The sequence below is a fragment of the Helianthus annuus genome, chromosome 17 (assembly GCF_002127325.2).
Source record: "Helianthus annuus cultivar XRQ/B chromosome 17, HanXRQr2.0-SUNRISE, whole genome shotgun sequence".
Classification (NCBI taxonomy): Eukaryota; Viridiplantae; Streptophyta; class Magnoliopsida; order Asterales; family Asteraceae; genus Helianthus; species Helianthus annuus.
In genome coordinates, this window is record NC_035449.2 from 8,067,652 (window position 1) to 8,092,739 (window position 25,088).

General features: G+C 39.0%; 4 protein-coding genes across 4 annotated transcripts in view; 1 reads left to right on the forward strand and 3 right to left on the reverse strand.

Moving 5' to 3' along the window:
• Positions 1-443: 443 nt before the first annotated feature.
• On the reverse strand, positions 444-2,373 carry LOC110921452. The gene is made up of 3 exons (XM_022165773.2): positions 2,259-2,373; positions 2,121-2,184; positions 444-777 (listed from the first exon to the last, which is right to left on the reverse strand). The coding sequence occupies exons 1-3, from the start codon at positions 2,337-2,339 to the stop codon at positions 614-616; spliced, it is 309 nt and encodes a 102-aa protein (XP_022021465.1). The 5' UTR covers positions 2,340-2,373; the 3' UTR covers positions 444-613.
• A 2,635-nt stretch (positions 2,374-5,008) lies between these two features.
• On the forward strand, positions 5,009-8,105 carry LOC110925674 (F-box/FBD/LRR-repeat protein At5g56420). Its single transcript, XM_022169559.2, has 4 exons — positions 5,009-5,093; positions 5,933-7,009; positions 7,178-7,354; positions 7,460-8,105. Exons 2-4 carry the CDS (start codon positions 6,017-6,019, stop codon positions 7,967-7,969), a joined length of 1,680 nt encoding a protein of 559 aa, XP_022025251.1. The 5' UTR covers positions 5,009-5,093; positions 5,933-6,016; the 3' UTR covers positions 7,970-8,105.
• A 3,290-nt stretch (positions 8,106-11,395) lies between these two features.
• LOC118489085 overlaps positions 11,396-25,088 on the reverse strand; it is a 41,003-nt gene continuing 27,310 nt past the window's right edge. Inside the window, exon 2 of the mRNA XM_035986647.1 lies at positions 11,396-12,637. Within this exon, the coding sequence (XP_035842540.1) occupies positions 11,564-12,541 (978 nt within the window). The 5' untranslated portion in view covers positions 12,542-12,637 and the 3' untranslated portion in view covers positions 11,396-11,563. The remainder of the gene's footprint in view (positions 12,638-25,088) is intronic.
• LOC110923529 (zinc finger BED domain-containing protein RICESLEEPER 2-like) lies at positions 15,153-18,650 on the reverse strand. The gene is made up of 5 exons (XM_022167609.2): positions 18,512-18,650; positions 17,443-17,750; positions 15,671-17,358; positions 15,524-15,597; positions 15,153-15,382 (listed from the first exon to the last, which is right to left on the reverse strand). The coding sequence occupies exons 2-4, from the start codon at positions 17,747-17,749 to the stop codon at positions 15,532-15,534; spliced, it is 2,061 nt and encodes a 686-aa protein (XP_022023301.1). The 5' UTR covers position 17,750; positions 18,512-18,650; the 3' UTR covers positions 15,153-15,382; positions 15,524-15,531.

A 25,088-nucleotide genomic window follows, 5' to 3' on the forward strand; every position in this document is an offset into this window, starting at 1 on the left:
TTAACTTTTTAAAAAGTATTAAGAAAATTAATATAGCACTACATATGCAAGTTCAAAAGTATGTATTTCCAAGTGCAAGGCGTTGTTACCCATTTCTAGTTCTTACTTCCTTATTTTCAGTCAATTTTAGCTTTTTTTCCTAATATTTTACTCAGTTGTGTTTCCTTAGTACATTTTACTTTTTAATGTTTTAGATTCCTTGTGAAGTGTTGTATATTTCTAGTATACTTTCCATGTTCAGTCATGATATTGAAGCCGGAGGTCTCTCTAAAAGCTGTAATAAACCGTACTATAAGATTTGACTATTTTTTTTAGATATTTAATAGTAGAACTAACATTAACCCACAAACACCATTAACACACTAAACATAACGGGTGGAATTAGCTTGCATTAAAGATAATATCACCTAATCTTACGAAAGACTCCAACGTTAACAAAATTCAGCAACTCGACTTAATGAAATCAACATGTGAACGGGCTTAAACAACTCATGCTAGACTCAACGTGGGCTAAAGCCCATTATTAAAACTGACCCAAAACCAAAAGACCTATTACAGATAAAACAACAGTTTGTTCTACGTTACTCTTTTATTGTTGTTGGCAACCTAGCATTCATTCCTCCTTACACCAATTGTCGCAGTGCATATTACACATAAAGTCTGTCTTCCAACACGTTTCAGCGCCCCAATCTTCATAGCAGCAATACGTTTTTGCAAGAATATCACCACTATTTTGTCTTGTTAGTTGTTTTGTCTCCTTGATCTCACTTCTGCTTCCTATAAACAAACAAAGAACTAGTATCAATTCTCATAACATATAATGTTTGCATTTCTATTTGTTTTATGCTAAGACTGTCCGTAATGGGCATCTTCTCCGGCGTCTTCCCCCCAAACACGCCCATCCCCCACCCCCATGGCGTTTTCCGACGTGATTTAACCAACCCCCCCCCCCTCCCCGGCGTGCTTTAAAACACACGCTCAAATGTCCCTCTCTTCAAAGTGTTTGGCCAATGAATTTTTTCCATGTCAAATACAATTAACTTTAAATTAAAAAAAACAAGAAAATAATAATTGAATAATCATTGATGGGGCATTATTAGGCATTATCCCACTACGCCCATTTGTGAACAACGCCCATAATGCCCCTTTGCTGACTGGGATGACACGTGTCGCATAATGTCCATGGGTGGGGGCATTATTCATGTGTACCACTACACATGGACTAATAGTTGTTAAAGAATTAATGCATGCTACTTGTGCTATTAATAACAGGGGAGGAGCTTAGAGGAGGCCGGACCGGGCCTCGGCCCGTGCGGTTTTTTCGCCCAGTAGTGTTAAATTTCAGGTTTTCGAGAATTTTTTTAAATGTGTATTGGTTCGGTCCAGGCTGATTTTATCTCCAAAAAATATCGGCCCATGCTGAGTTTTAGGTCAAAATTCGCCACTGATTAATAAACCCCTTTTTATCTGTTTTGACATTCTGTATACTGTGATATACGACCCGTATAATCTCATATGACCAACAAAAAAAAGGGTATACCTATACGACCGGCAAAAGATGGGTATTTGATTTGACCCGCATAATCCCTTGCGACCGACAAAAAACGGGTATCGTATACATAACGGATAAAAAACAAGTATACGACCTGTATGGGCGTGTACGGCCGACAAAAGAAATTCCATGACGGGTATACTAATCCCATACGTGTCGTATGCCCGTCAGAGTGTCAGAGTGTCAAAATAGACTTTGGTGTGCAGGATTAGGCGGAGCCTTAGGGCGAAGGGAGTGGTTAAACATTTGGAATAGGTAAACTCTCAAATCACCCAATCAAACAGTGCCACGTCATTTTACCTATTTTGTTTACCCATTGCTCAAAAACGTTAGCGGTGGTTTACCTATCTTGGATTAGGTAAACTATTATTTAAAAAAAACATAAACAAAATAAACCATCCAATCATCGCTCAAACCTTCACCTTCCCCTCATCGGTAAAGCTTCACCTATTCATGACCCTTCCCGAGCGGTAAACACCTTAGGCGGCGGTGTTACCGCTCGGTAAACTCGTTTACCGACCAAGTTTGCCGCCCACTCCGTTCACCCTTATAGTAACAATAATTTTACCAGAATGATCTCCCTTCTCAGACACGATCTGACTCCCCTCAAAGAAGAACTTGTCGTACAATATCTACAAAAATAAAATAAAAGAAATGAGCTACAGATTCACACATTCACACACATGCATCAAATTACTTCACTTACAGCAGCATAGGAAGATGCATAAATCTGTGAAACCAAACAACCAATGATCAGAACAAAACAACAAAACTGCAAAGAACGCATTTTCCTTAATTATCAAAAATCTAGTGGATTTGTTGAGTTAGAGAAGAAGTTTTTGAGTCCATATATAGATAGATCCGGAGAGGAGTTGTGTTGAGCCAGCCAATTAGCATTTGACACGTAGGATGTTAGTAAATAACAAATGTTACACTTTCGATATTCACATTATCTATCTATATGTACCTCCTTATCAGTTTGTCCACATGGCATTGTCTTCCTATGCCAAAACTAGATTTTTTAGATTTCTTTGACATGCTGTTATCCATCAAATGGTTCAATCATTTTTTTAACGTGATGAAAGACCCCATGTTGTTGGGTATCAATCAAGAAAGAACACAAAATCTGATAGGAACAGTTACTGTTTCATACGGGGTATGCCCACCATGAAGTGTGTTTTTATCTTCCATACATTTTACTTTTTGCTAGTTAGTTCTAAAGGTAGTATGACGCAACCGCTTAGCCAACACACGCTTATTAATTTAAAAGATAACCAAAATAGTGGGACCCATTTAAAAAAACAAAATTTATTAATAAAGAATTGTGGCCCGATATGACACACCTAAACCATAGCAATCTTCTTTGAGGAAATTACGAAATTGGCCAAGACCAGAGTTGATTTACGAAATTGGCCACCTCATGCGTTCTTGGAGCGCTGCATCACGGATTCAAATGCGTGGGATGCGTCTTTCAACCATGGGATGTGTCTTTGGAGCAAAACCTAATAAAAATAGACACGTGGCCACTGGATGCATCCTTGGAGTGAGGTTTCCGGGATGCGTCGAGCAAGTTTCTGAAGCGTCCGTCGAGGTTTCCGGCGAGTTGCAGGTTTCCGACGACTTGCAGGTTTCCGGCGAGATGCAAAAACTAAATGTATCCAATTTTTTTATGACTGTTAAGAGGGGAGAGTAACTTGCCCAACACAAGTTGATTTATAAACTTACTAGCGACTGGTGCTTGCTTCTTCTACTCTTTCTTACTGGTGCTTAATTTGTTGAAAAAAAAATAAACTTTGAAAAAAAGGCCTAAGCGAGTGAGATCTCTTGTGATGCGGGACGAGAATCTTCCAAGGGAAAATTCCGCCGGAAACCTGCAAGTCGCCGGAAAACGCGCCGGACGCATCCCGGCACTTCAAGACGCATCCCGACACTTATAAGACGCATCCCGACACTTATAAGACGCATCCCGTGCATTTTCAGACGCATCGTCAGTGAATTATTTCCAAAGACGCATCCCGTGGACTTCCAGACGCATCCCGCGCATTTGAATCTGTGATGCGCCGCTCCAAGGACGCATGAGGTGGCCAATTTCGTAAATCAACTCTGGTTTTGGCCAATTTCGTAATTTTCTCATCTTCTTTGTTCATCATGTCGTTTACTACCCTGCCGCCACCGGCACCTAACACCTGCACCTGCATAGATTTCGGCTAGCCATCTCCAGCAAGCACCTTTATTTCACCACCAAAATGGAACGAAGTCACCACTTAAGCACCACCTAGATTTGTTACACCCGCGCAACACCCAAAAGCATCGTCTATTTGGTTTCGCAAGCGTTTTTTTTAACTTTCGATCGGTCGCTTTGATAAAATTGACAACTGGAGCGAATGCTTTGGTTTATGGTTTATACCGAGAGCTAGTTTTAAATAAAAAATTGGACCGTACGGTAAAATTTGGCTATTCGATTTTTTAGATATATAGTTTTTTTAACTGCAGATGTTATCAATAATCCTTAAATATTCTTTAGTAAATTATTTTTGAGCGACAATTTCTTTTAATCCATGTTATCTGTGGAACTTGAATCCAGAACCTCCTCCTCCCAAACCTAGGTGTTTAAAGGTTTTGCATTTGTAATGAACCACCACCGCATTATATAAGGCTGTTAATGAGCCGAGCCGAGTTAGGGCAAGCTCGGGCTCAGCTCGGATTTGAAACTGAGTTGAAAATCTAACCTCGGGCTCGGCTTGGTTCTAAACCGAGCTGGATCAGCTCGGCTTGGTTTGGCTCAATTTTAAAAATAAAAATTAATACATAGCTCTCAAAATTCAGTATTCTAAAATATTATTCAATACTTCAAAAGAACATATTCAAAAATCAAAATAAGTTCAACCTAACACATTACAAGCCAAAATCACGTTCAACAACGCAAAATACGTTTTATATTTCAAGTAAATACAATATTTGTTCAGCAGCACGATAATCAACCTTTAAATATGTTATATATATCAAACTACAAGCTTAAATACATGTAAATAATAATCAATTTTTTGTGATATATTAGATGTATATAAAAATAAAATATATTATAAGTAAAATAATTCGAGCTAAGTCGAGCCGAGCTACCAAGCGAGCCAAACCGAGCCAATTTGGTTCGTCACGAGCCGAGCTGAGCTAGGCTCACTTTCTAACCTAGCCAGCTTGGCTTAATTTCAAAACAAGCCATATCAAGCGAGTTTTTTCCGAGCTAATCCGAGCAAGCTCTGAGCCGCGAGCTTTTTAGACAAGCCTACTATTATACACATATTAGCTTAATGCAAAGTAAAATTTGGCCAATATATTAATGCTTGAAGAGATTTCTTATAAATTATTGGGCTTAATTGAAAAGTAACATGGGCTAACAAAACATAACTTGCTAAATGGATCATATGTAAACTGTAAATCTGTAATGGTCACAGGTCACGTACCACACTTGTCATCTTCTCGTAACTCCTTTCTCGAATGTAATCGACATTCCACAGTGATCGGAGCAATCGACATTCCACTTGTAAGTTTCCTCACTGTTAAATGTTAGTCAGCATAACAGTAACCGTAAGTTTTAGTTACTGGTGAATGTTATTGAAATACATCCAGTTTAGGGCTTTTTCTTGGTTCAAACGATCTACGCACTTGCTATGTAGATAGCCACCCAAAAAGTGATTTTTTGTCTTATATGCACACCCTGCAGTGTCGAGCTGTGGCCAGTGGCCAAAGCATGGCGTTTTGGTCCGGTCAACCAGACAAAGACTGACGGGTGTCTGACAGGTCTGTTGACTGGACCAAAACGCTGAGCTTTGGTCCCGTTTTGGTCCTGTCAACCAGACAAAAGACTGACAGGACCAAAACGCGACCAAAGCTCGGCATTTTGGTCCGGTCAACACACCCGTCAGTCTTTGTCTGGTTGACCGGACCAAAATGTCACGCTTTGGCCATAGCTCAACACTACAGGGTGTGCATATAGGAAAAAAAAACACTTTTTGGTGTGCATATTGGTGTGCCAATAGTTACACCCTTTTTTTTGTTTATTAGTTCGGTTCCATTTTGATTTTGAGTTTGACACATTATTATTTCCGATTGTTTGTATTGACACATCTTTCTTAAATTCATTTATTACTTTTTTTCTGATTGTTTGTTTAGGATTCCAGATTATAAACTGGGTTATTGTATATTCATTCAAGCATTCTGAAGTAGGTTTTTAATTGTTATTGTTAGACAATTTTTTTTTCTTATAGTAATTCCAACAAATTTAGAAATCAATGGTTCAGAAGCTGTATGTAAACTATTTGTATCTTGAGTGTTTAGTTTGTCCTATGTCCTACCTAACTATTGCACTGAATCAAATTGCAGCTTCTGGATCCAGAAGAGAAGACATGATGCCATTGATTTAGCAACGGAAGGGAACCAACCGACATATGTTTGAGTTAGGAGAGAATGGATTCCAGGCATGGTAAAGTTAGATTGAAAGTAGAAAGTGATAGACTAAGCAATTTGCCAAACGATCTTATCCATAAAATCCTCTCTTTTATTGACGTTAAATATGCGATCCGAACAAGTGCTTTGTCATCTAGATGGAGGTATATCTGGACTTCAATGCCCTGTCTTAATTTCTCAAGTGAGGGTTTCCATTCGTTGCCCGAGTTCTCCAAATTTGTTACACGTGTTCTGTCTACCCGAAACAATAAAACAGAAGTGCATTATGTCAAGCTGGCTTTTTGTGGAAAGGCTAGCGAGGCATTTGTCAAAAGAATTTTGAAATATGCATTTTCCCACAATGTCCAACAGCTGGACGTTACTTGCTTGCCTGGAAAGAAGGGGTATCATGAGGATTTATGCGAATCCCCTCTTTCTGTCTTTAGTTCTCAGTCTCTCAAAAATCTGACGATGTCTGGGTATGGTTACAGACATTTCATTATGTTCCCACCTACTTGGTACTTACCTGCTTTAACAACATTGAATCTACTTTGTGTCGCAATGAATTATGATGACACTACTGACAAGTGTGCTGGTCTTTTATCCAATTGCGCAAACTTGAAGAATCTCACCTTAAACAATTGCAGAATTCCGGGGGGTCAATCGAAGGATCTCCATCTATGCCATCTTGGACTATCTAATCTAACACTTGAAGATGGTGGTTATAATGCTGTCTATGTGGATACACCTCAACTTAAGAAATTCACTATAATAAATTGGCCAGGGATACGTTTGGTTTCCGCACCCAACCTTGCCTCCTTGCGTTATAAAGATGATACAAATAATTATTTTGGTAATCCTTTGAAGGTTTCTTCCGACCTTCTTCATTTGGAAAAGGTGGATATATGTATTCAATGTTCCCATGAATGTAAGGATTACGCTCAAGATATTGTTCGTCTGCTTCAACAACTCCGTAGTGTCAAATTTCTTACACTTAACTTGGAACTTCTCAAGGTATGCTGGTATTGGTCCTTGGTGTTTATCATATGCGTCTAACAAATATTTTCAATGTAAACAACACAAATATTCTTATGATTGCAAAAATAAATTGAAAAAGTTACATTAAGATTACATAAATGTATTCCACTTTTGTATACATAACTTTTTTGGCATTATTTGCAGCTTCTAGTTTCATCAGTGGAACTAATCTCAGATCAACCTTCGCCATTTACCGACTTAAAGAGTTTAAAGATTTATCCAGCTGATATTACCAAGCCAGAAGTAACCATGTCTACTGAGGTCAAAAACTTTTTGCTAGATAGTTCTCATGGTGCCACCTTTACACCGGTTTCATATGAGGTATGCACGTCATGAAGTGCGTTTTTATCTTCCATACATTTTACTTATTGCGTTGCTATTTCTAGATGTTTCATGCTTACTTTATTATCCATGGAAACTATGCAGGAGGTTCGAGCTGTTAGGAATGTTGCATCAGCAGAAAACCTTATGAGAAAGTTGCAGGTGCTACTAGATAAGTGGACAGAAAATAGTGAAATAAATACGACTGATATGGAGCAGGACAAGGCACCAATGGAAAGCCAAACGGCAACAATGCATGAGCAAGTGGAAGTTGAGAACGAAAGGGCATTTCCGGACACGAAAATCAAATGGCATTTTGGGGAAAGAATGACACATATCGAGAGCTATTGGGAAGGTCTGAATGAGCAGTATGAGAAAGGGTATGAAAATACTGGTCACACAATTTCAATGTTGCGGGAGATTAAAGTGATACTGACAAAGTTGCCTGCATCATATCGGGATAAGTTGGAAGGAAGGTTTTCTGGTTTGTGTGTAGAGGCTGAGACAATCATGGATAATGTGATGGATTGTATGAAGATCAAATGCGGTAAGACGCCACATCGTTCAAATGTCTCCTCTCATGAACTTGTTACGTCACCACAGCGATCTTCTTGACAAATTGTTAGTTGGGATGCTCACGCTTTATATTTCTTGTGTTAATGGACTTTAAACAAGGATATGTTTTTTTTTTTTTTTGCCTGTTCACTTATGATACTTACCTACCAGATGATCTAAGGGGACGTTTGGTTCGCATGAATTCAATAGAATTTAAGGGAATTGGAATTTGAATTCCATCTCTTAAGATGTTTGGTTCATAGAATTTGATGGAATTGGAATCTCAATTCCAATCTTGATGTGTTTGATTGACAATGGAATTGAAATTGGAATTAGACATGAATTCCTTCAAATTCCTTTAACTAAAGGAATTCAAAATCCTTCCTATATGTGAAGGAATTAAAGTAATTTCATTGGAATCTTCGACCGTTTCGACCCGCACCGTTTTAACTCGTACCGTTTTGACCCATACTGGTTTCTGACCCATACTGGTTTCGATCGGAACCGTTTTGACCCGTACCGTTTCGATACGAACAGTTTCGACTCGTACCGTTTCGACGCGAACAGTTTCGATCCGTAACGTTTCGATGCCAACGGTTTCGACCAGTAACGGTTTCGACCCGTACCGTTTCGACGCGAACGGTTTCGACTCGTAACGTTTCGATGGCGAAAGTGGAGTTGGTCACATCCTCTGCTCATGTATGGCCAAACATTCGTATGGCTGAAAATAAAAATGGTTTACTATCATTAATATATACATGTCGACTCACAGATAAGACCAAAATACACAAAATAATCCTTTATAAACGGTTTCGAACCGTAATGTTTCGATGGCGAAAGTGGAGTTGGTCACATCCTCTGCTCATGTATGGCCAAACATTCATATGGCTGAAAATAAAAATGGTCTACTATCATAATATATACATGTCGACTCACAGATAAGACCAAAACACACAAAATAATCCTTTATAAACGGTTTCGACCCGTAACGTTTCGACCTATACCGTTTCGACGCGTCCGTTTTGACCCGTACCGTTTCGACCTGTACCATTTCGACGCGAACCGTTTCGACCCGTACCGTTTCGAATCGAACTGCTTCGACCCGAATCGTTTCGACGCGAACCGTTACGACACGTACTAGTGGTTGTGGGTGCCGAGGTGATGATTTCCAATTCATTTGACAACCAAGCACAACAAAAATGGAAATGAGATTCCAATTCCAACAATTTCCAATTCCAATTGGAATATTTAAATTCCAAATCCAATTCCTTCAAATTTTAATTCCTATACAAATTCCAATTCCAATTCCAAAACATTCCGCGAACCAAACGCCCCCTAAGAGCATTCACATCCAGCCCCTTAAAATTATACATACATTCCAGTAAAAAACAACTCGTATATCAATATATTATACCCTTATACAATTAGCAACTTGAGTTATGTCTTATTTATTTAAAAAGTCACACCCTTTAATAACACAACAATTATCAACACACACATCTTCAAAAAGTTTCACCCTTTCATGTACAGGCTACCGGACCGTCGTGCCTCATCAATCACGCCGTTTATAAATAATTTTTTGACTTAATTCGTTAATATTTTTCGTTACAATCGACGTCTTTTCCTCACAAAATCACACCATTTAAGACAAACCTCTTGAATTAATAAAATATAATATTTGCTCATATCAATGGTTGTGTCATATCTTTTCTTTTCTGGATGCACCGCTTCACCAAATCAAAATTCCCAATTCCTTACAATATTTCATTATGCCACATTTTTGTAAACCAACAACCGCCTCCGTACATTATTCCCAATTCCTTCATCGGATTACCATCTACTGCCTCCGTCGAAATCAAACTGTTATAACCTTCAATTTCCGCCAATTCATCAAACAAGTTCGACATCAAAGGTGGGTTTTCCATGTATATTGTATTCTTTCCTTCTTGAATAGATCTATATTGGTTTTATTTGTCGTTATTTTCCCTTATTGATTCACAACAAATCGAAACATATATGTTTATTATTGGTTATATATGGAAAAATTAAGAAACCGGCATGGGTTGTTTCCCTAGCGCTTGGGGGATTCTTTGCGAAAAAAATCATCCAAAAACAAGCGAAATGATATGACGTACACGGCGATCAATCAAACACTATAAACGCTGGGAATGTAAGTTTGTTTAAAGTTGTAAGTTTGTTTCATTTTTAATATTTTTTTATTAGTGTTTTGTTTAGTTTTTAAAAGCATGCACGCCATTCAATTGTTCATTTTTGGATATTGAGTTGTGGGGTCAAGTTATTCTACAAAGACTTCTAATTGTAAGAAGTGTAAGAAGGATTTATAGAGTGACAAGTGTCCAATAACCTAAAACTAAACCCACTACATCACCACAAAAAACCTAAATACCCACCCCCACCCCACCCCACCCCACCCCCACCCAAAAACCTAACACCCCCCCCCCCCCCCACCAAAAACCTAAACCCACACCCCCCCCCCCGGCAAAAAAAAAAAAAAAAAAAAAAAAAAACTATACCTCACCAAAAAACCCCCCAAAAAACCTAACCCCCCCACCCCACCCCCAAAAACCTAAAAAAACCTAACCCCCCCACCCCCCCCCCACCACCCACACACACACCCCCCAAAAATCTAAAAAAAACTAAACACCCACCCCCACCCCCACCCAAAAACCTAAACCCCCACCCCCCACCCCCTCGGCAAAAAAAAAAAAAAAAAAAATTTTTTTTGTAGTGGGGTTTTTTTGTGTAGTGGGTTTTTTTAGGTTATTGGACACTTGTCACTCTATAAATCCTTCTTACAATTAGGATCCTTTGTATTTGATCCTAATCCTTGAGTTGTGAATCTTGAATTATTGATCTTTTAACTAGAATTTGTTGATCGTGATAATTTTGTTAATTGATGTCTTCGTTGCTAATAGTGGGATTGAAATGATAGCTATCTGTGCATAATTTAACAATAATGTTTGTTCATTGGGTTTTAACTTAGGTTAAACTGTGTTGGGATTTCTTTCGTTCATATTTGTGGTCATCAGTGACATCATCAAATGATAAAAGGTTTATAACTTTTGATCTTGAAATTTTTTTAATGTCTGAATTCATCGATCACAACTTTAGGGTGCAAGGAAGGAGTATGATCAAATACAAACCACATTTCTCATGCAAACTATAATAACCATTTAAAAAGTGTCATGTGACATCCAACCAATTATAGAGAAATAATAAAATAATATCCTAAATAATATCAATTATATTGAATTCCCACTTTCAGCACTTTAATTTTCTTTATTATGTTGCCGAATTACTTAATAGCTCTAAACTTTGATCTTGAAGTTGCCCTGTAGCGCAGTTGGCAATCTTCATCCCGATGAGGGCTTTGGCCCGTGCTCAAACCCGGGTTCGAGTCTGAGGGACACCGGTGCCCAGCTTCGGCTGGGTAATTTGATACGTATCAGAATTGAATGGAGATGATGAAAAATAAATCTGTAACTATATTTGATAAACTTTGATAATCTGAAGAAGACAATACAAAGACTAGCCACCAAAGTGGTCCAGGGCTAAGCCCTTCTCATGCACAAGGCAATGAGCCCAATAACTACTAATTCTCTTCCTATCCTTTACTAATGACTAATGCCTTATTTATAGAAAAGTAATTACACTAATACCCCTTACACTATTACAATATACTAATATGTATGCGATCTCTATCAATACTCCCCCCTTCAAAACAGTCTTGTCCTCAAGACTGGAATCCGATAACGAGCTCCAAAAGCAAACTGAGATCTCCTTAGTTGAGTCTTCGGGAGGCCGACACTGCCTGTGCACCACCCATAGTTGACTTGAAAGAACCCGAACAGGAGCTGAAAGCGAAGGTGTATGACGGTTAGGTGGTTCTGGATCAGGATCCAGATCAAACAACTTAGGCGGTAAGTCGGCTAGTCGAATGTTGAAAATACCAAGGCCCAATACAGCATCTGAGCCCAATACCACAGTCCTGAAGCCCAAATTTCCCTGAGAACGGCCCGAAATCACCCCAATTTCATGAGATTTTGATCGGACGCCAACAATTTGTGCTCGTGGAGACTGAAATTGCGCAATTGGAGCCGGCGATGTAGAATTAGAGCCTGAAAAAATGGAATCCGAATGACTATTCAGCATCAAATAGCCATGGTCGGCGGACGTTTCTTCAAATCGGTATATGATCGCCTTCAAGTGATCTGTATCAGACATCGAGTTGGTTGTTGAGGAGCCATGGACAAACTCAGTTTCAACAGTCGATAAGGCCCAATTAGCACTATCCGACCTTGATTTGGAGCCACATCCATTGTGCAGCAGCGATTTACCCAGGCGTTCTTCAGATCTGTAAACAAGCGCCTCCAATTGAGCTAATACCGATCCCGATCGACAACTAGATCCCAGCGACTCTTCTTCCCCTTTCTTCTCATGTTTTCGCATCCAGTTGAGCAGAGTTTTACGAAATTCAGCCGACTCAGCACGTTCCTCTTCCAGCGATTCCTCCAAGGAGTTCAACGTGGATTTGATTTTGGTAATATCGCTCTGTAATTGATTGATTTGAATGTCCTGAGCATCAATTCTAGCACTTGTACCGGTTTCCATGGTACAAACGAAACAGAACAGAATCAAAGAAATCGAAATTGAAGCGATAACAGAGAAATTGAAACGAAGACTGAAGTGGAAACAGAACAGAGAAATTTTGTAACACCTCGAATTTTTGTGTCCAATGATGTGTTAACACGTGTCATTTGTTTACACGTGGCATCTATAATAAATAAAGGACTAATTTTGACAAACCTTGAAAGTATATAAATTCGAGGGTTATAAATGTCAACAAGGGTAAATATACTGTATAGTATCCCTAAATGATGCTTAAACCTTCAAACGAATAAATTATAGATCGTACAAAAAATAAAACGCGGAAGAAAGTGAGAGATTACAAACTACAGGGGTTAACTGTGTCAACATGTTTAATAATACCTCTGAGTGACCCTTTAACGTCCCAAAGACTTTGTAACGGTATTATACCCTCACTAAAATAATATATATGAATTTCGCGAAGTTTCGATATGAAACGAGAAAGTTACGATCGAATTCGTAGAAGAAGGGTTAAAAGCGTCAACAGTGAAAGTTAAGGCTTTCCAATATGATTAATAAATAAACCGGGGACTTAATAATGCGGGTAAATAACACGAGGCCCCTATCGGTAAATAACCGAGGGCCAAACCGCAAAGTTACCCCTTCAAAACCGAAAGGTCAGGTAAATCATTACGAAAGATTTCGTTATTAATGGCCAGATTCTGTAATCATTACAAAAGATTTAAAAATCCTGAATTCTTAACCTTAGGCGACCCGCGTGAAGGTTAGGGATTAGTTGAGGCGGGCCGCGAGCCTCCTCACTAACTCGCCTGATTTCTTAACCTTTAGGCGACCCGCATTAAAAAGCATGGGAACTCCCATGCGGGCCGCGTAAAGTGCCCAGATGCAGAATGGTTGTAACTACTTGGCTTTTGGAACCTTTGAACGATCAAACACCACTTAATGGAGCATGGGCACCCTACATTTGACCCATAACACTTAGGGGACATCTACCCATCACCCCTGACCTGTTGTGGTAGTTGTAATGATCATAGGAGCTTGTTTTTGGCTATAAATAGCACCTTTGTGTGCATAACATTCACAACAACTCAAACTCACCTCTCTGATCATTATAAGTGCTTCCAAGTATTCTCTTCTGTTCTCTAATCAAGAGTTAACTTCTGTAAGTCGTTCATAACCAATTTGGCCTTGCATTTCCATAGTTTTAGCTTATAAACGCAACCGTCGTAACTAACGGTTGTCATTGCAATATCTTGCAAATGGTTCAGTCTTATGACGAATCAAAAATGGTTATGAGTTGGTATTTATGTGGGTATTAAACCTCTAAAATGGTTCCCCCTGATCACCACTCTAACTATGTCAATTATCGAGTCAAACGTGCGGTTAAAAAGTCAACAGAAAACTATTTTAGCGATTTAAGCATAATCTGTAATGTATATGTTATGGAACCTGTTTTGACAATCATAAACCATGATAATAAGTATATAAACCTGTTTGCGCTCGTTTGAATCGATCATTTACTATATAGAACCGGTTCGGAGCCGAATGTCGCAAAAGTTTGACTTTTGCTTTGACTTCAGTTCTGACCCGTTTTAGTGAGGTATAAATATACCCTAGGACTCTCTTAGGACCAGGTCACATGTTGGTATAAGCCTCTGTGGTCGGTTCATGAGTTATCCGAGTCTTTAGCGCATTTCCGTCATTCGCCTAAAAGTTGACCGTAACGGCCTTTTAAAATTAAAACGAGTATTTCGGACACGTGAACGGACCAAAACCTTGCTTATTAAATTATAAGCATGTCCCTAAAGTTTCACGTCAATCCGAGGCCTAGAATGAGAGTTATGCTAAAAGGCGCACTTTTAAGAAAGTTTTGTAATTAACGGCGCAATTAGCATAACGCCCATCTAACCCAAGTTTTCGTCACCAAAACTTTTACCCACTGTGGTAAAATAATATTTTGGGAATTTTAAAGATTTTTAATAATTTTTACCTTGCTCATAACCTGCGGTTATGGCTACGGTTCGGTAAATACCGAATATGCCCTTTTTGGCCAAAACGAGAGTTCTACAAGGTCTTTTGACCCGATTCCAATTGCCACTGGTTTTAAATAATAAATAAAGTATTTTAAGCTTTATATGCTGTTCGGGAAACTCAGATTCCCTGTAGAACTCGAAAATCCCTTTTAAAGTCTTTAAAATGACCGAAAAGCCCCTACGGGGCATAATACTAACTTAAACTCGTTACGGGCATTACGGAAGGTATCCTACTGATACCAAAATACTTTTAAGGCATATTGACTTAGGAAATAAGCGTACGACTCTTATGGTTAACCGTTTCGCCTATTTGCGCACACGGTACGGCTCATTAGGGGTGTAAACGAGCCGAGCCGAGCCGAGCCAGGATGGGCTCGAGCTCGAGCTCGATAGGAATCGAGCCAGCTCGGCTCGGCTCGAAAATGTAAACGAGCTAGATTTTTTAGCTCGAGCTCGACTCGAAAAAACTCGAGCCAACTCGAGGCTCGACAAGCCAGCTCGATTTTCTTTTCTTTTGTATAATTTATATTTTTACATATTGTTGTGTTTAAAGAAAATAAAATACTATATTAACATAGATACATCCAGCTCAATGCATTAAAATAAAACCAAATTCAAGATATCCATTCGGAAAAAAAAAACCCAAGTTAATTACATAAGTTCTTAACCAAGTTAGAAAAAGTAAATAACAAGTAGAACTAAGTTCTTCAAAACAACGTCACTAGCACCAATGCCATCACTAAAAAATTTGCCCATCACCATCTTATATTCCTTCACCAACACTTGCCCATAGCCATGAGAACGAATTAATCTACAATGTCAAAAACAAAGTTAATTATGTGTATATATTGCTAGATCAAAGACCTTTGTAATTAAATTTTCAATTAAAATCTAAGTTGCAATCTGTTTTACACTCAATATATATATATATTGTAAATAGTAGTTAAATTACCTTTTATGTTAACTAGATGCCCCATCACTCGTCGGGATTGGAATTTCTAAATTTTCTTCTTCCTTTGCCGATTGCTACATATAAAAAAATACGAACATTAGAAATAAATTATAAAACTAAAGATTTGAAAGATATATATAAACTTACTTCTAGTGTTTTAATAAATGATTTTGATGCCGACTTTATCCAATCTCCTCCACAAACAAGAAGCTCGACCATATCTTTAGAAAGAGAGCTTCTATAGTCATCCAATACACGTCCCCCAGCACTAAATGCTGATTCCGAGGCAACCGTTGTGATTGGAATGCAAAAAATGTCACGAGCCATTTTGCTTAGCACGGGGTACTTGCTAGAATTTTGACACCACCATTGTAACACATCAAACTTTATAGTTCTTGGAACTACAAAATTTGGCTCTTCTAAATACACATCAAGTTCTGATTTTTGTGTACTTTCAACGGGTTTAGTTTCAAGATAAGCGTAAAAATCATCGTCTCCATCACGAATACTTGGGCCCTCAGATGATGTACCATTTAGATTGCTATCGGCAGCCCTAGCCACTTGATATGCATTAGAGTATTTTTCAAAAAGTGGTTTTAACTTATTAATCACATCTTCAACCCGACCATCAACCTCATTTTCTGGATACAACTTCTTAAATGTCCAAGAAATAGATTCCTTCTTAAAACGCGGGTCTAAAAGAGAAGCAATTGACATAAGTACCCCGATTTCTCCCCAATACTTCTCAAACTTGTCAAACATTGGCCTTCCCATATTTTTCAAGAAATTATCATTTGATTTAACAGCATTAGTTATCTCTCTTTTTACTTTAAAAATCTCAACAAGAAACAAATTTGCGGTCGGATATAATGTACCCGAAAACAAATCTGTAGCATCCGAAAACACCTCAAGTAGCTTGCATACCTTTTTAGCCCGATCCCACTCCTCATCCGTAAGAGACCACTCATAATTCGAATCCCTCAACGCGTAACCTTCAAAAGCATGTTTGTAGTGAATCGCTGATTTAAGCATACGATGTGTTGAGTTCCATCGGGTTTTTACATCAATACACAATGATCGGCGGGTTTCGATACCAAGGGTGATCGAAATTTCACCAAACTTCAAGAGGCGACCCGCTGACTTCTTCAAATATTTCACACCTTCTCTTATTTTGACAAGACAACCATCAATTGTTCCAAGTCCATCTTGTACAACCAGGTTTAGTATATGAGCACAACATCTCACATGAAAAAATAAACCCTCAAAGTGCAATGTTCCCTTTCCTTGAAAGGTATTCCTTAAAATTGCGGCCGCCCTATCATTATTTGATGCATTGTCTAATGTTATTGTACCTATTTTATCTTGTATACCCCATTTAATGAGGCACTCTAGAATAGCATCCGAAATGACCTCACCACTATGGGGCGGTGCTAGCTCATTAAATCCAATTATGCACTTTTTCATTTTCCAATCAGAGTCAATATAATGAGCTGTCAAACACATATACCCAATAGTTTGATTTGAGGTCCAACAATCACTAGTAAGTGAGATCATATCAGTCTTTTTAAAAACTTTCTTCATCTTCTCTCTTTCTGATTCAACCACTTTAATGCAATCTTTTCTAATTGTGGCTCTACTCACTTTTTGAAAAAGAGGGTTCAAGTATTTCAACAGGGCATTAAACCAATGGTACTCTACAAAGGAAAAAGGTAGCTCATGGGCTACAATCATTTTGGCAATTATTTCCCTACATTTTGTTTGTTCAAATCCCCCACTCAACCCATATTCAGTTGCTTCATTACCAGCTTTTTCAAAATTTATAAAACCTTTTTTACCTGTGCAAATTTATATGATTTATACAAGATTAGTAAGTATAATTCACGTATGCTACAAGTATGTTAGGAGTAGGTGTGTCATACCTTTTGACCTTTTCAAGTATGAACACTTATTCAAGTGTCGCTTTAGCTGTGTTGTGGCCTTTGAAGCTTGTGGTTTGTATAGCTTCTTACAATGTATGCATCGATCTTTCATGACCTTCTTCTCTCCTTCCATCATTTCAACTGTTTCAAAATGAAGCCAAACTTCAGATTTACTTTTTCGTTTTGAACCAGCATCAACATCATCTTCGTCAATCATATTTTCTTCTTCAAAACTTTCCTCATCATTTAAATCAACATGCTCACTTGGGTTGTCGGTCGCATCAAGTGATTCTTTAAGTGAAGACATCCTACAAAGTGAGACACCCAAAAATATTCGCTAACAATGATTAGTACAACATACATTTACACCCCTAGAAATATTTTAAGCATACATTTATTTCATGTTTGATGAATATAATAAATTAAATTTATATAGTATAAGTAAATTAATAACTAATTAACAAATCAAACGATCTAAAAATATACATAAAAAAGGTGTGTCTGATTTCATAACCTAAACTAAATTAATTAGCTGATGATAAAGTTATTCATATTCTACAAAAAATATAATAACATAATAACCTAAACTAATGATTCAAATAATAAATATAATAACGTAATAACCTATACTAATAATTCAAATAATAAATATAATAATATAAGAACCTAAACTAACAATTCAATTCAAAGAAACTAGATTTAAACAACATTATCACTAATATGTTACGAGCATTATCACAAAAGGTGTTCACCATTATCAGTTAGTGAATTTCTTTTTTAGTAGCACTTGTTTTTTTCAATCATGTTTGATTTAAACACCATAATCATACTAACATGATACATACTAACAAAAAAACAGTTATCAAATCTATTTTTCTCATAACAAAAGAATGATCAATTGTCATTCATCATAAGACATACAGTTACATTATCAAGATATTTTATACCACCAACTAATATCTACCAAGCATGTCACCTTTTCGTAAATAATAAATATGTATATGGAGATGAAGCAGTTAGGAAAGATTGTAATTAAGAGGTTAACATGAATATGTAGATGAATCTTTACCTTGAATCAAGAAAGATGAATTGCTAGGGTTTAGTCGCAGGGGTTGAGTTGCCGCTTGTGTATTTGTGTGAGAGAAATCAAAGAATTTAGGAATGAAATAGATTATTGTGTAAATTGCATATGGAAATTGGTTTTGAATGGATTTAGGGTAATATGGCGGTGACTTAAATTTCAAGCATATATATTTTTATTAATTAATAGATATGTTTATTGTATGTAATATGTTAAGATATCTTTTAAATAAACAAAAAGATATGTTTTCATTATATTGTGGACAAACTGTTTATTATTGAGGTACATTTTATTAATTTAATAATAATTTTTATATCAATCAATCTACCATTTAACAAACTGATACTAGGACAGTTTTAAAAACATTTCGTAGCCTACATCATATCAACAAAAAGGTTTCTGATGATGATATGAAAACTATATAACTAGTTATTATTAATTAATATCTATTATATAAAACATATGTTTATCAAGCCACGAGTCGAGCCACGAGCCGAGCCAACGAGTCGAGTCACGAGCCGAGCCAACGAGTCGAGCCACGAGCCGAGCCACAAGCTGAGCACCCTAGCTCGAGCTCGGCTCGTTTATGAATCGAGCCAGCTCGGCTCGGCTCGATAGCAAAACGAGCTTTTTCGAGTCGAGCATTTTTCGAGCATTTTTCGAGCGAGTTTCGAGCGAGCCGCGAGCCGCGAGCATTTTGTACACCCCTACGGCTCATGGAACTAGTTTTCGTGCAATAGCCGATATGGGTCAAATTATATTATTTGAACCCCAAAATCCAGAGTATGAACTATAAACCCATATAAAACAAGTCTCTGAACTTGTTGGGTCCAAATCATACTCCATTCTCGGTTTTCGCCTTTCCGTGCGAATTAACCATATCTATATATCGGAATCAACCGGTTTAAGCTACGGCTAATACAAGAACCGTTAGGATTCTAAGAGGTTAATTAAAACCTTCGTTCCAGATTAGGAGCCCCAGTAAAAGCTATCGGTGACTTGATCTAAATTAAGGATTAATACTTGCAAAGGTAAATACTTTAACTTATTTCCCCTATATGGGCTTGGGTTACGGTATGTTAATACCGCTTGATTGAGCATTATATAATTCCATCGCTTAGGTGGTTAATTGATTAAATATGATCGGCTCATTTAAACAGTTTTGTTGCTTATAAGCCTTTGGGGGGTTTAATGACCGTTGTCCCGGATATCCTTGGCATCATTTTACGAAATGGCCACGACCATCGACATCCCGGTGTAGGCGTACACCCGGTATAAAGTGTCGACATTAAAATTAAAAGACGTAGCCGTTGGTTTTCATACTACGGTTTTACGCAAACGTGGTGTGTCTATAAATCTTTAACCCGGCACGACCCGGGCTACTGAACGCATAAAAGAACATGTAAAACGTTCACAAGATCATTATGAATTTTCCCAAGTTATAAAAGAGTTTGTGCCTTGTGCATTCAAATCAATTTTAATAAACATTTTCAAATGTGTCAGTTGAATGTATTTACCAGTGTAAACTGACGTATTTTCCCCAAAAAGATTAAGTGCAGGTACCTAAACGTAATTGGCTGGTATTAGCTCCCTAGCGTCGGGATAAGCCTCGCAAGCTTGATTGCAGTATCGAATGGAACAATACTTTATCTGTATTTACGATCCACTGTGGATATTCAACTTCTGTAATACATTTTGATATTACAATCAGAGGTTGAAATTATATATTTAAATTATGCTTCCGCTGTGCATTATATAATTGTGTGGTTTGACTATATTGTTGCCAATATCGTCACGGTAATCCCCCACCGGGCCCACCGGTGAGACACGTGGAAATCGGGGTGTGACAGGTTGGTATCAGAGCCAACATTGAGTGAATTAAACACTATCCTAATGTGTTTAATCTCAGTGACACAATTGCACATACTTGAGTCTAGACAATAACTTAGGACAAATTCGGATTAATACTCCTTTTTGTCTTTATTTTCGATTTGATTTTTAATAAGTTTTGGAGCAGGAAAATGCCACCTGTTATATTCCGAGGAAGAGGAAGGGGACGTAGAGGCCGAGGAGAAATCGTGACACATCACGATCAAGAAGCTGGACCATCTGGTACAAGACATCCTTCGATGACAAGGAGCGAAGAGCCACAACGACGAAGAGATCTTTACGAACCAGCGAGGCATTCCACTTCGCACAGCTCGACGCCATCCTACCGGCACTCCTTTGGGCCAAATTCAGAAAATGATCCCAATAACCCACAACCTTCCTTCATACCTCTGCAACGTTCGGTATCGCACCGAAACTACGACGACCCTAGTCCCTACTACGTAGCTCAGTTTAATCCGGCTGACTACATACAGGAACCTTCAGGATTTGTTCCGCTTGGTCCTCAAGACCACTTTTCTGAAGATCCCATGGAGGAAGATGAGGATCCAACTGAACCAGCTCGTGGTACGCCCACGCATCCGATAGAAGTATCTGATGGATCTTCATATCATGGTCCGCAGTATCAAGGCCCAGACAGCTTTATGGCCTTGTTTGACCGACATGAGTGGTACAACACACCATCTCATCAGACACAACAACCAAGACATCCACAGGATCCCTCTGAGGATTCACGCTTTGAGGCAGTTACGCCACCACCTCCGCCACCGGCACAACCAGTAATACCTGATCCGCCGAGGCGTAGGAGGACCAATGCTCGTATGTCTACACGAGGAGGAGGGGGTAACCACTTCAGCACTCCTCGACATTCTAGTAGCAGCCACTATCCGCCGCTACAAGAAGAAGGACCTTCAAGTCCTATACAAGAAGCGAACTCCGCACCTACTGCACGAAATTCGCCACCATTTGGGTATGACCAACCCATACCAGCTTACACAGGTCCAACGGCTTACAACCCGTTTGAACCGTCACAAGCACAATACAACTACGGCTATGAGCGCGACCCATATGTGGTGTCGGCTAGATATAATGTGCGCTACCCTGACGGAGCACATGGAAACATGGGACCACCGGACTACTCAGCTCATGGGTATCCAATACCTCCCAGACCTCCAGTTCCGCATCAAGCGCCACAACCACGATTTTCTCCTCCTGAACAGGAAGAAATACTCCATCGATTAGATCGTGTGGAGAGAGAGTTCGAGGAAGAGAAGAAAAGCCACCGAGGATTTCTCAAGGGCTTGGCGAACCTACTAAAGGGCAAAAAGAAGAAACGTGACCACTAGCCCTTAATAGTTGTACTACTGTAATTTCTACTTTAAAATAAGTCCCTGTGTGGACAACTTATCATATTACAGTCCCTACGTGGACTTATCTTTCGTCCTTGCATGGACACCTATCTTGTATTAGTCCCTACGTGGACTTGCCACTTATTTTAAAACCTCTTTGGAGGTATGTACTATTTGAAAGACCCGTTTAGGGCAATATGTAATTGTATTTGAGATTTTGGAATGTATGTTATGAGTTTTGTTTTAATATATATAAAAATAAATCAAAACCATTCCTTTTATATTGATCTGTCTAAATAAAGAATCTTAAGGGGGTGAAACCTAGCTTGGGGTCTTTTAAGATCAGTCAAGATGGTACGACCTAGCTGAAAAGATTCTGATTTCCCTGTTAACCTCTGTACGCATGTTAACATTCATGGCAGATGTGATTCGTTATAATCACGCACGTCATTCTTATACAATAATCCTTTGAGGATTTCAAAACCCAACTAAATGATATATAGATCGTGGGTTAAATCACCAATAAAGGTGATCAATATTATAAAGACATCCATTTAGTGATGCAATGCCTACGGGCCAGTACTATAAAGACATCCATTTAGTGATGCAATGCCTACGGGCCAGTATTATAAAGACATCCATTAGTGATGCAGTGCCTACGGGCCAATATTATAGAAACATCCATTAGTGATGCAGTGCCTACGGGCTAGAATTAATAAAACATCCATTAGTGATGCAGTGCCTACGGGCCAGAATTAATAAAACATCCATTAGTGATGCAGTGCCTACAGGCCAGAATTAATAAAACATCCATTAGTGATGTGGTGCCTACGGGCCAATATTATCAAAAACATCCATTAGTGATGTAGTGCCTACGGGCCAACCATATTAAGACATCCATTAGAGGTGTAGTGCCTATGGGCCATAATAATTGTCTTATAAAGACAAAAGGCAGTGGTAGTCTATGACTCTCTGTCAAAAAGAGATAAAAAGAACTACGGTTCAGATCTCTATGCCTTTGATTCTATGAAATCTCGGCTAATATTATAAAACATCCTCATGATTAGGCTTTATGCCGCCAATACTAGTTATATAGTTGAAATAGGATGTATTCAAATCCTAATATTTAATGAAATAAAAAGTTAACCAAATATGGTCTCTGTACCATGGTTGACAAATTGTCATAAAGGACAATCATATAATAATCTCCTAAATTAAAATTTTGTTATCTTCTATAACAGATTCAAGTTACAATGGCGGATCCCAACGGAGAGAACAGCCACACAAATGAAGATGACTATGACAATGCGTCAGTACATTTGACAGGCGCACAGTTAAAGGCTCTGATCAACAATGCTGTCCAGGCAGCTATTGATCGTCAACATACTGAGTCTCAAGGCAGATCTGTGTCAAAACCACCCTCTAAACCAAAGACACACTCCAAACCACCCTCTGAACCCAAGAAAGATGACGACAAGCATTCGTCTACTGAGCACAGCGTTCACCGCGATAGAGAATATACTGATGCGTCTAGTGCTAAGGGTTGCACCTACAAATACTTTGTATCGTGTAAGCCCCGTGAATTTACAGGGGAGAAAGGTGCGGTTGATTGTATCACCTGGCTGGACGAGATGGACACGATTGTGGACATCAGCGGGTGCGCTGAGAGGGACGTGGTTAAGTTTGTGTCCCAGTCATTCAAGGGCGAGGCCCTGGCATGGTGGAGAGCTCTGGTGCAGGCTTCAGGTAAGTCTGCCTTGTACAAAATGTCATGGGGGGAGTTTATTACCCTCATAAAAGAAAACTACTGCCCTCAGCACGAGGTTGAGAAGATTGAGGCAGATTTTGTCTCACTAGTGATGACAAACCTGGATTGTCAAGCTTATCTGACAAGTTTTAACACTATGTCACGCCTGGTGCCATATCTTGTGACACCAGAACCACGAAGAATTGCCCGATTCATTGGGGGCTTAGAGCCGGCAATCAAGGCCAGCGTAAAGGCCTCTAGGCCGACGACCTTCAGGTCGGTTACTGACCTCTCCTTGTCTCTTACACTTGATGCTGTCCGTCTGAGGGCACAAAGGAGAAAGGAGGCTGAAAAGCGAAAGCGTGAGGATGATACCCCACGAAAGTCTGGGAAAAAGCACCGTGGAAACGGTGAGGGCAAGAGAGGGTCGGAGGCAAAGAAGGAGGGGCAAACTGATGGAAGACCTCACTGCAAGGTCTGCAAGAAACCTCACTCCGGGAAGTGTAGGTTTGCGTCTAGTTCACAGTCGCAACAAAGGACTCCACCCTGTGGGCTATGCAAGTCCAAGGAGCATAAGACAGTGGAGTGCAAAAAGATAAAGGATGCAACCTGCTTTAATTGTAACGAAAAGGGGCACATAAAGAGTAATTGCCCGAAGTATGCCAAGAAGGCAGAAGAGACTAAGAAGACAAACGCGAGAGTTTTTCGCCTGGATGCAAAGGAAGCGGTCAAGGACGACAATGTGCTTACAGGTACTTTTCTCGTAAATAATATATTTGCAAGAGTACTGTTCGATTCTGGCGCTGACAAGTCCTTTGTAGACCAGAAATTTTGCCAACTACTAAATATGCCAATCAAAACCCTTGACGTAAAATACGAAGTAGAATTAGCAGACGGCACGATAGAAACCGTCTCTACTATTCTAGAAGGATGTGAAATATCCATTAGGAACCATTCTTTTCCTTTATCTCTACTTCCCTTCAAATTGGCGGGTTTTGATATCGTGCTAGGCATGGACTGGTTATCCCATAACCAGGCCCAAATCATTTGCGGCAAAAGGCAAATAGTTTTAAAGACTCCGAGTGGTGAATCTCTTACCATTTGAGGGGATACGCATTACGGATTGCCCGAAGACGTATCTATGCTGAAAGCTTCAAGGTGTTTGAACAGAGGCTGTGTAATTTACATGGCTCAGGTGATAATTGAAGAACCAAAGCCGAAGATCGAGGATCTTCCTGTCATTTCTGAATACCCCGAGGTTTTTCCTGAAGAACTACCTGGTTTGCCACCAGATAGACAAGTGGAGTTCAGAATTGACATCATTCCTGGAGCAGCTCCGATAGCAAGAGCACCTTACAGATTAGCTCCAACGGAAATGAAAGAACTGAGGACCCAGTTGGATGAACTGCTGGCGAAAGGTTTTATCAGACCTAGTTCATATCCCTGGGGAGCTCCTGTCCTATTTGTAAAGAAGAAGGACGGATCAATGCGGTTGTGCATCGACTATAGAGAGCTGAATAAAGTTACCATAAAGAATAGATATCCTTTACCAAGGATCGATGATCTATTCGATCAGCTGCAA

Excerpts from the sequence above, each read along its gene's own strand:
- LOC110925674 (XM_022169559.2), top strand. The coding sequence starts at position 6,017 with ATGGATTCCAGGCATGGTAAAGTTAGATTGAAAGTAGAAAGTGATAGA. Across the intron at positions 7,010-7,177 it reads TTAACTTGGAACTTCTCAAG|CTTCTAGTTTCATCAGTGGA; the intron begins GTATGCTGGTAT and ends CATTATTTGCAG. Across the intron at positions 7,355-7,459 it reads TTACACCGGTTTCATATGAG|GAGGTTCGAGCTGTTAGGAA; the intron begins GTATGCACGTCA and ends GAAACTATGCAG.
- LOC110923529 (XM_022167609.2), bottom strand. The coding sequence starts at position 17,749 with ATGTCTTCACTTAAAGAATCACTTGATGCGACCGACAACCCAAGTGAG. Across the intron at positions 17,359-17,442 it reads ATACTTGAAAAGGTCAAAAG|GTAAAAAAGGTTTTATAAAT; the intron begins GTATGACACACC and ends AAATTTGCACAG. Across the intron at positions 15,598-15,670 it reads CATTTATTAAAACACTAGAA|CAATCGGCAAAGGAAGAAGA; the intron begins GTAAGTTTATAT and ends TTTTATATGTAG.
- LOC110921452 (XM_022165773.2), bottom strand. The coding sequence starts at position 2,339 with ATGCGTTCTTTGCAGTTTTGTTGTTTTGTTCTGATCATTGGTTGTTTG. Across the intron at positions 2,185-2,258 it reads ATGCATCTTCCTATGCTGCT|ATATTGTACGACAAGTTCTT; the intron begins GTAAGTGAAGTA and ends TTATTTTTGTAG. Across the intron at positions 778-2,120 it reads TGAGAAGGGAGATCATTCTG|GAAGCAGAAGTGAGATCAAG; the intron begins GTAAAATTATTG and ends GTTTGTTTATAG.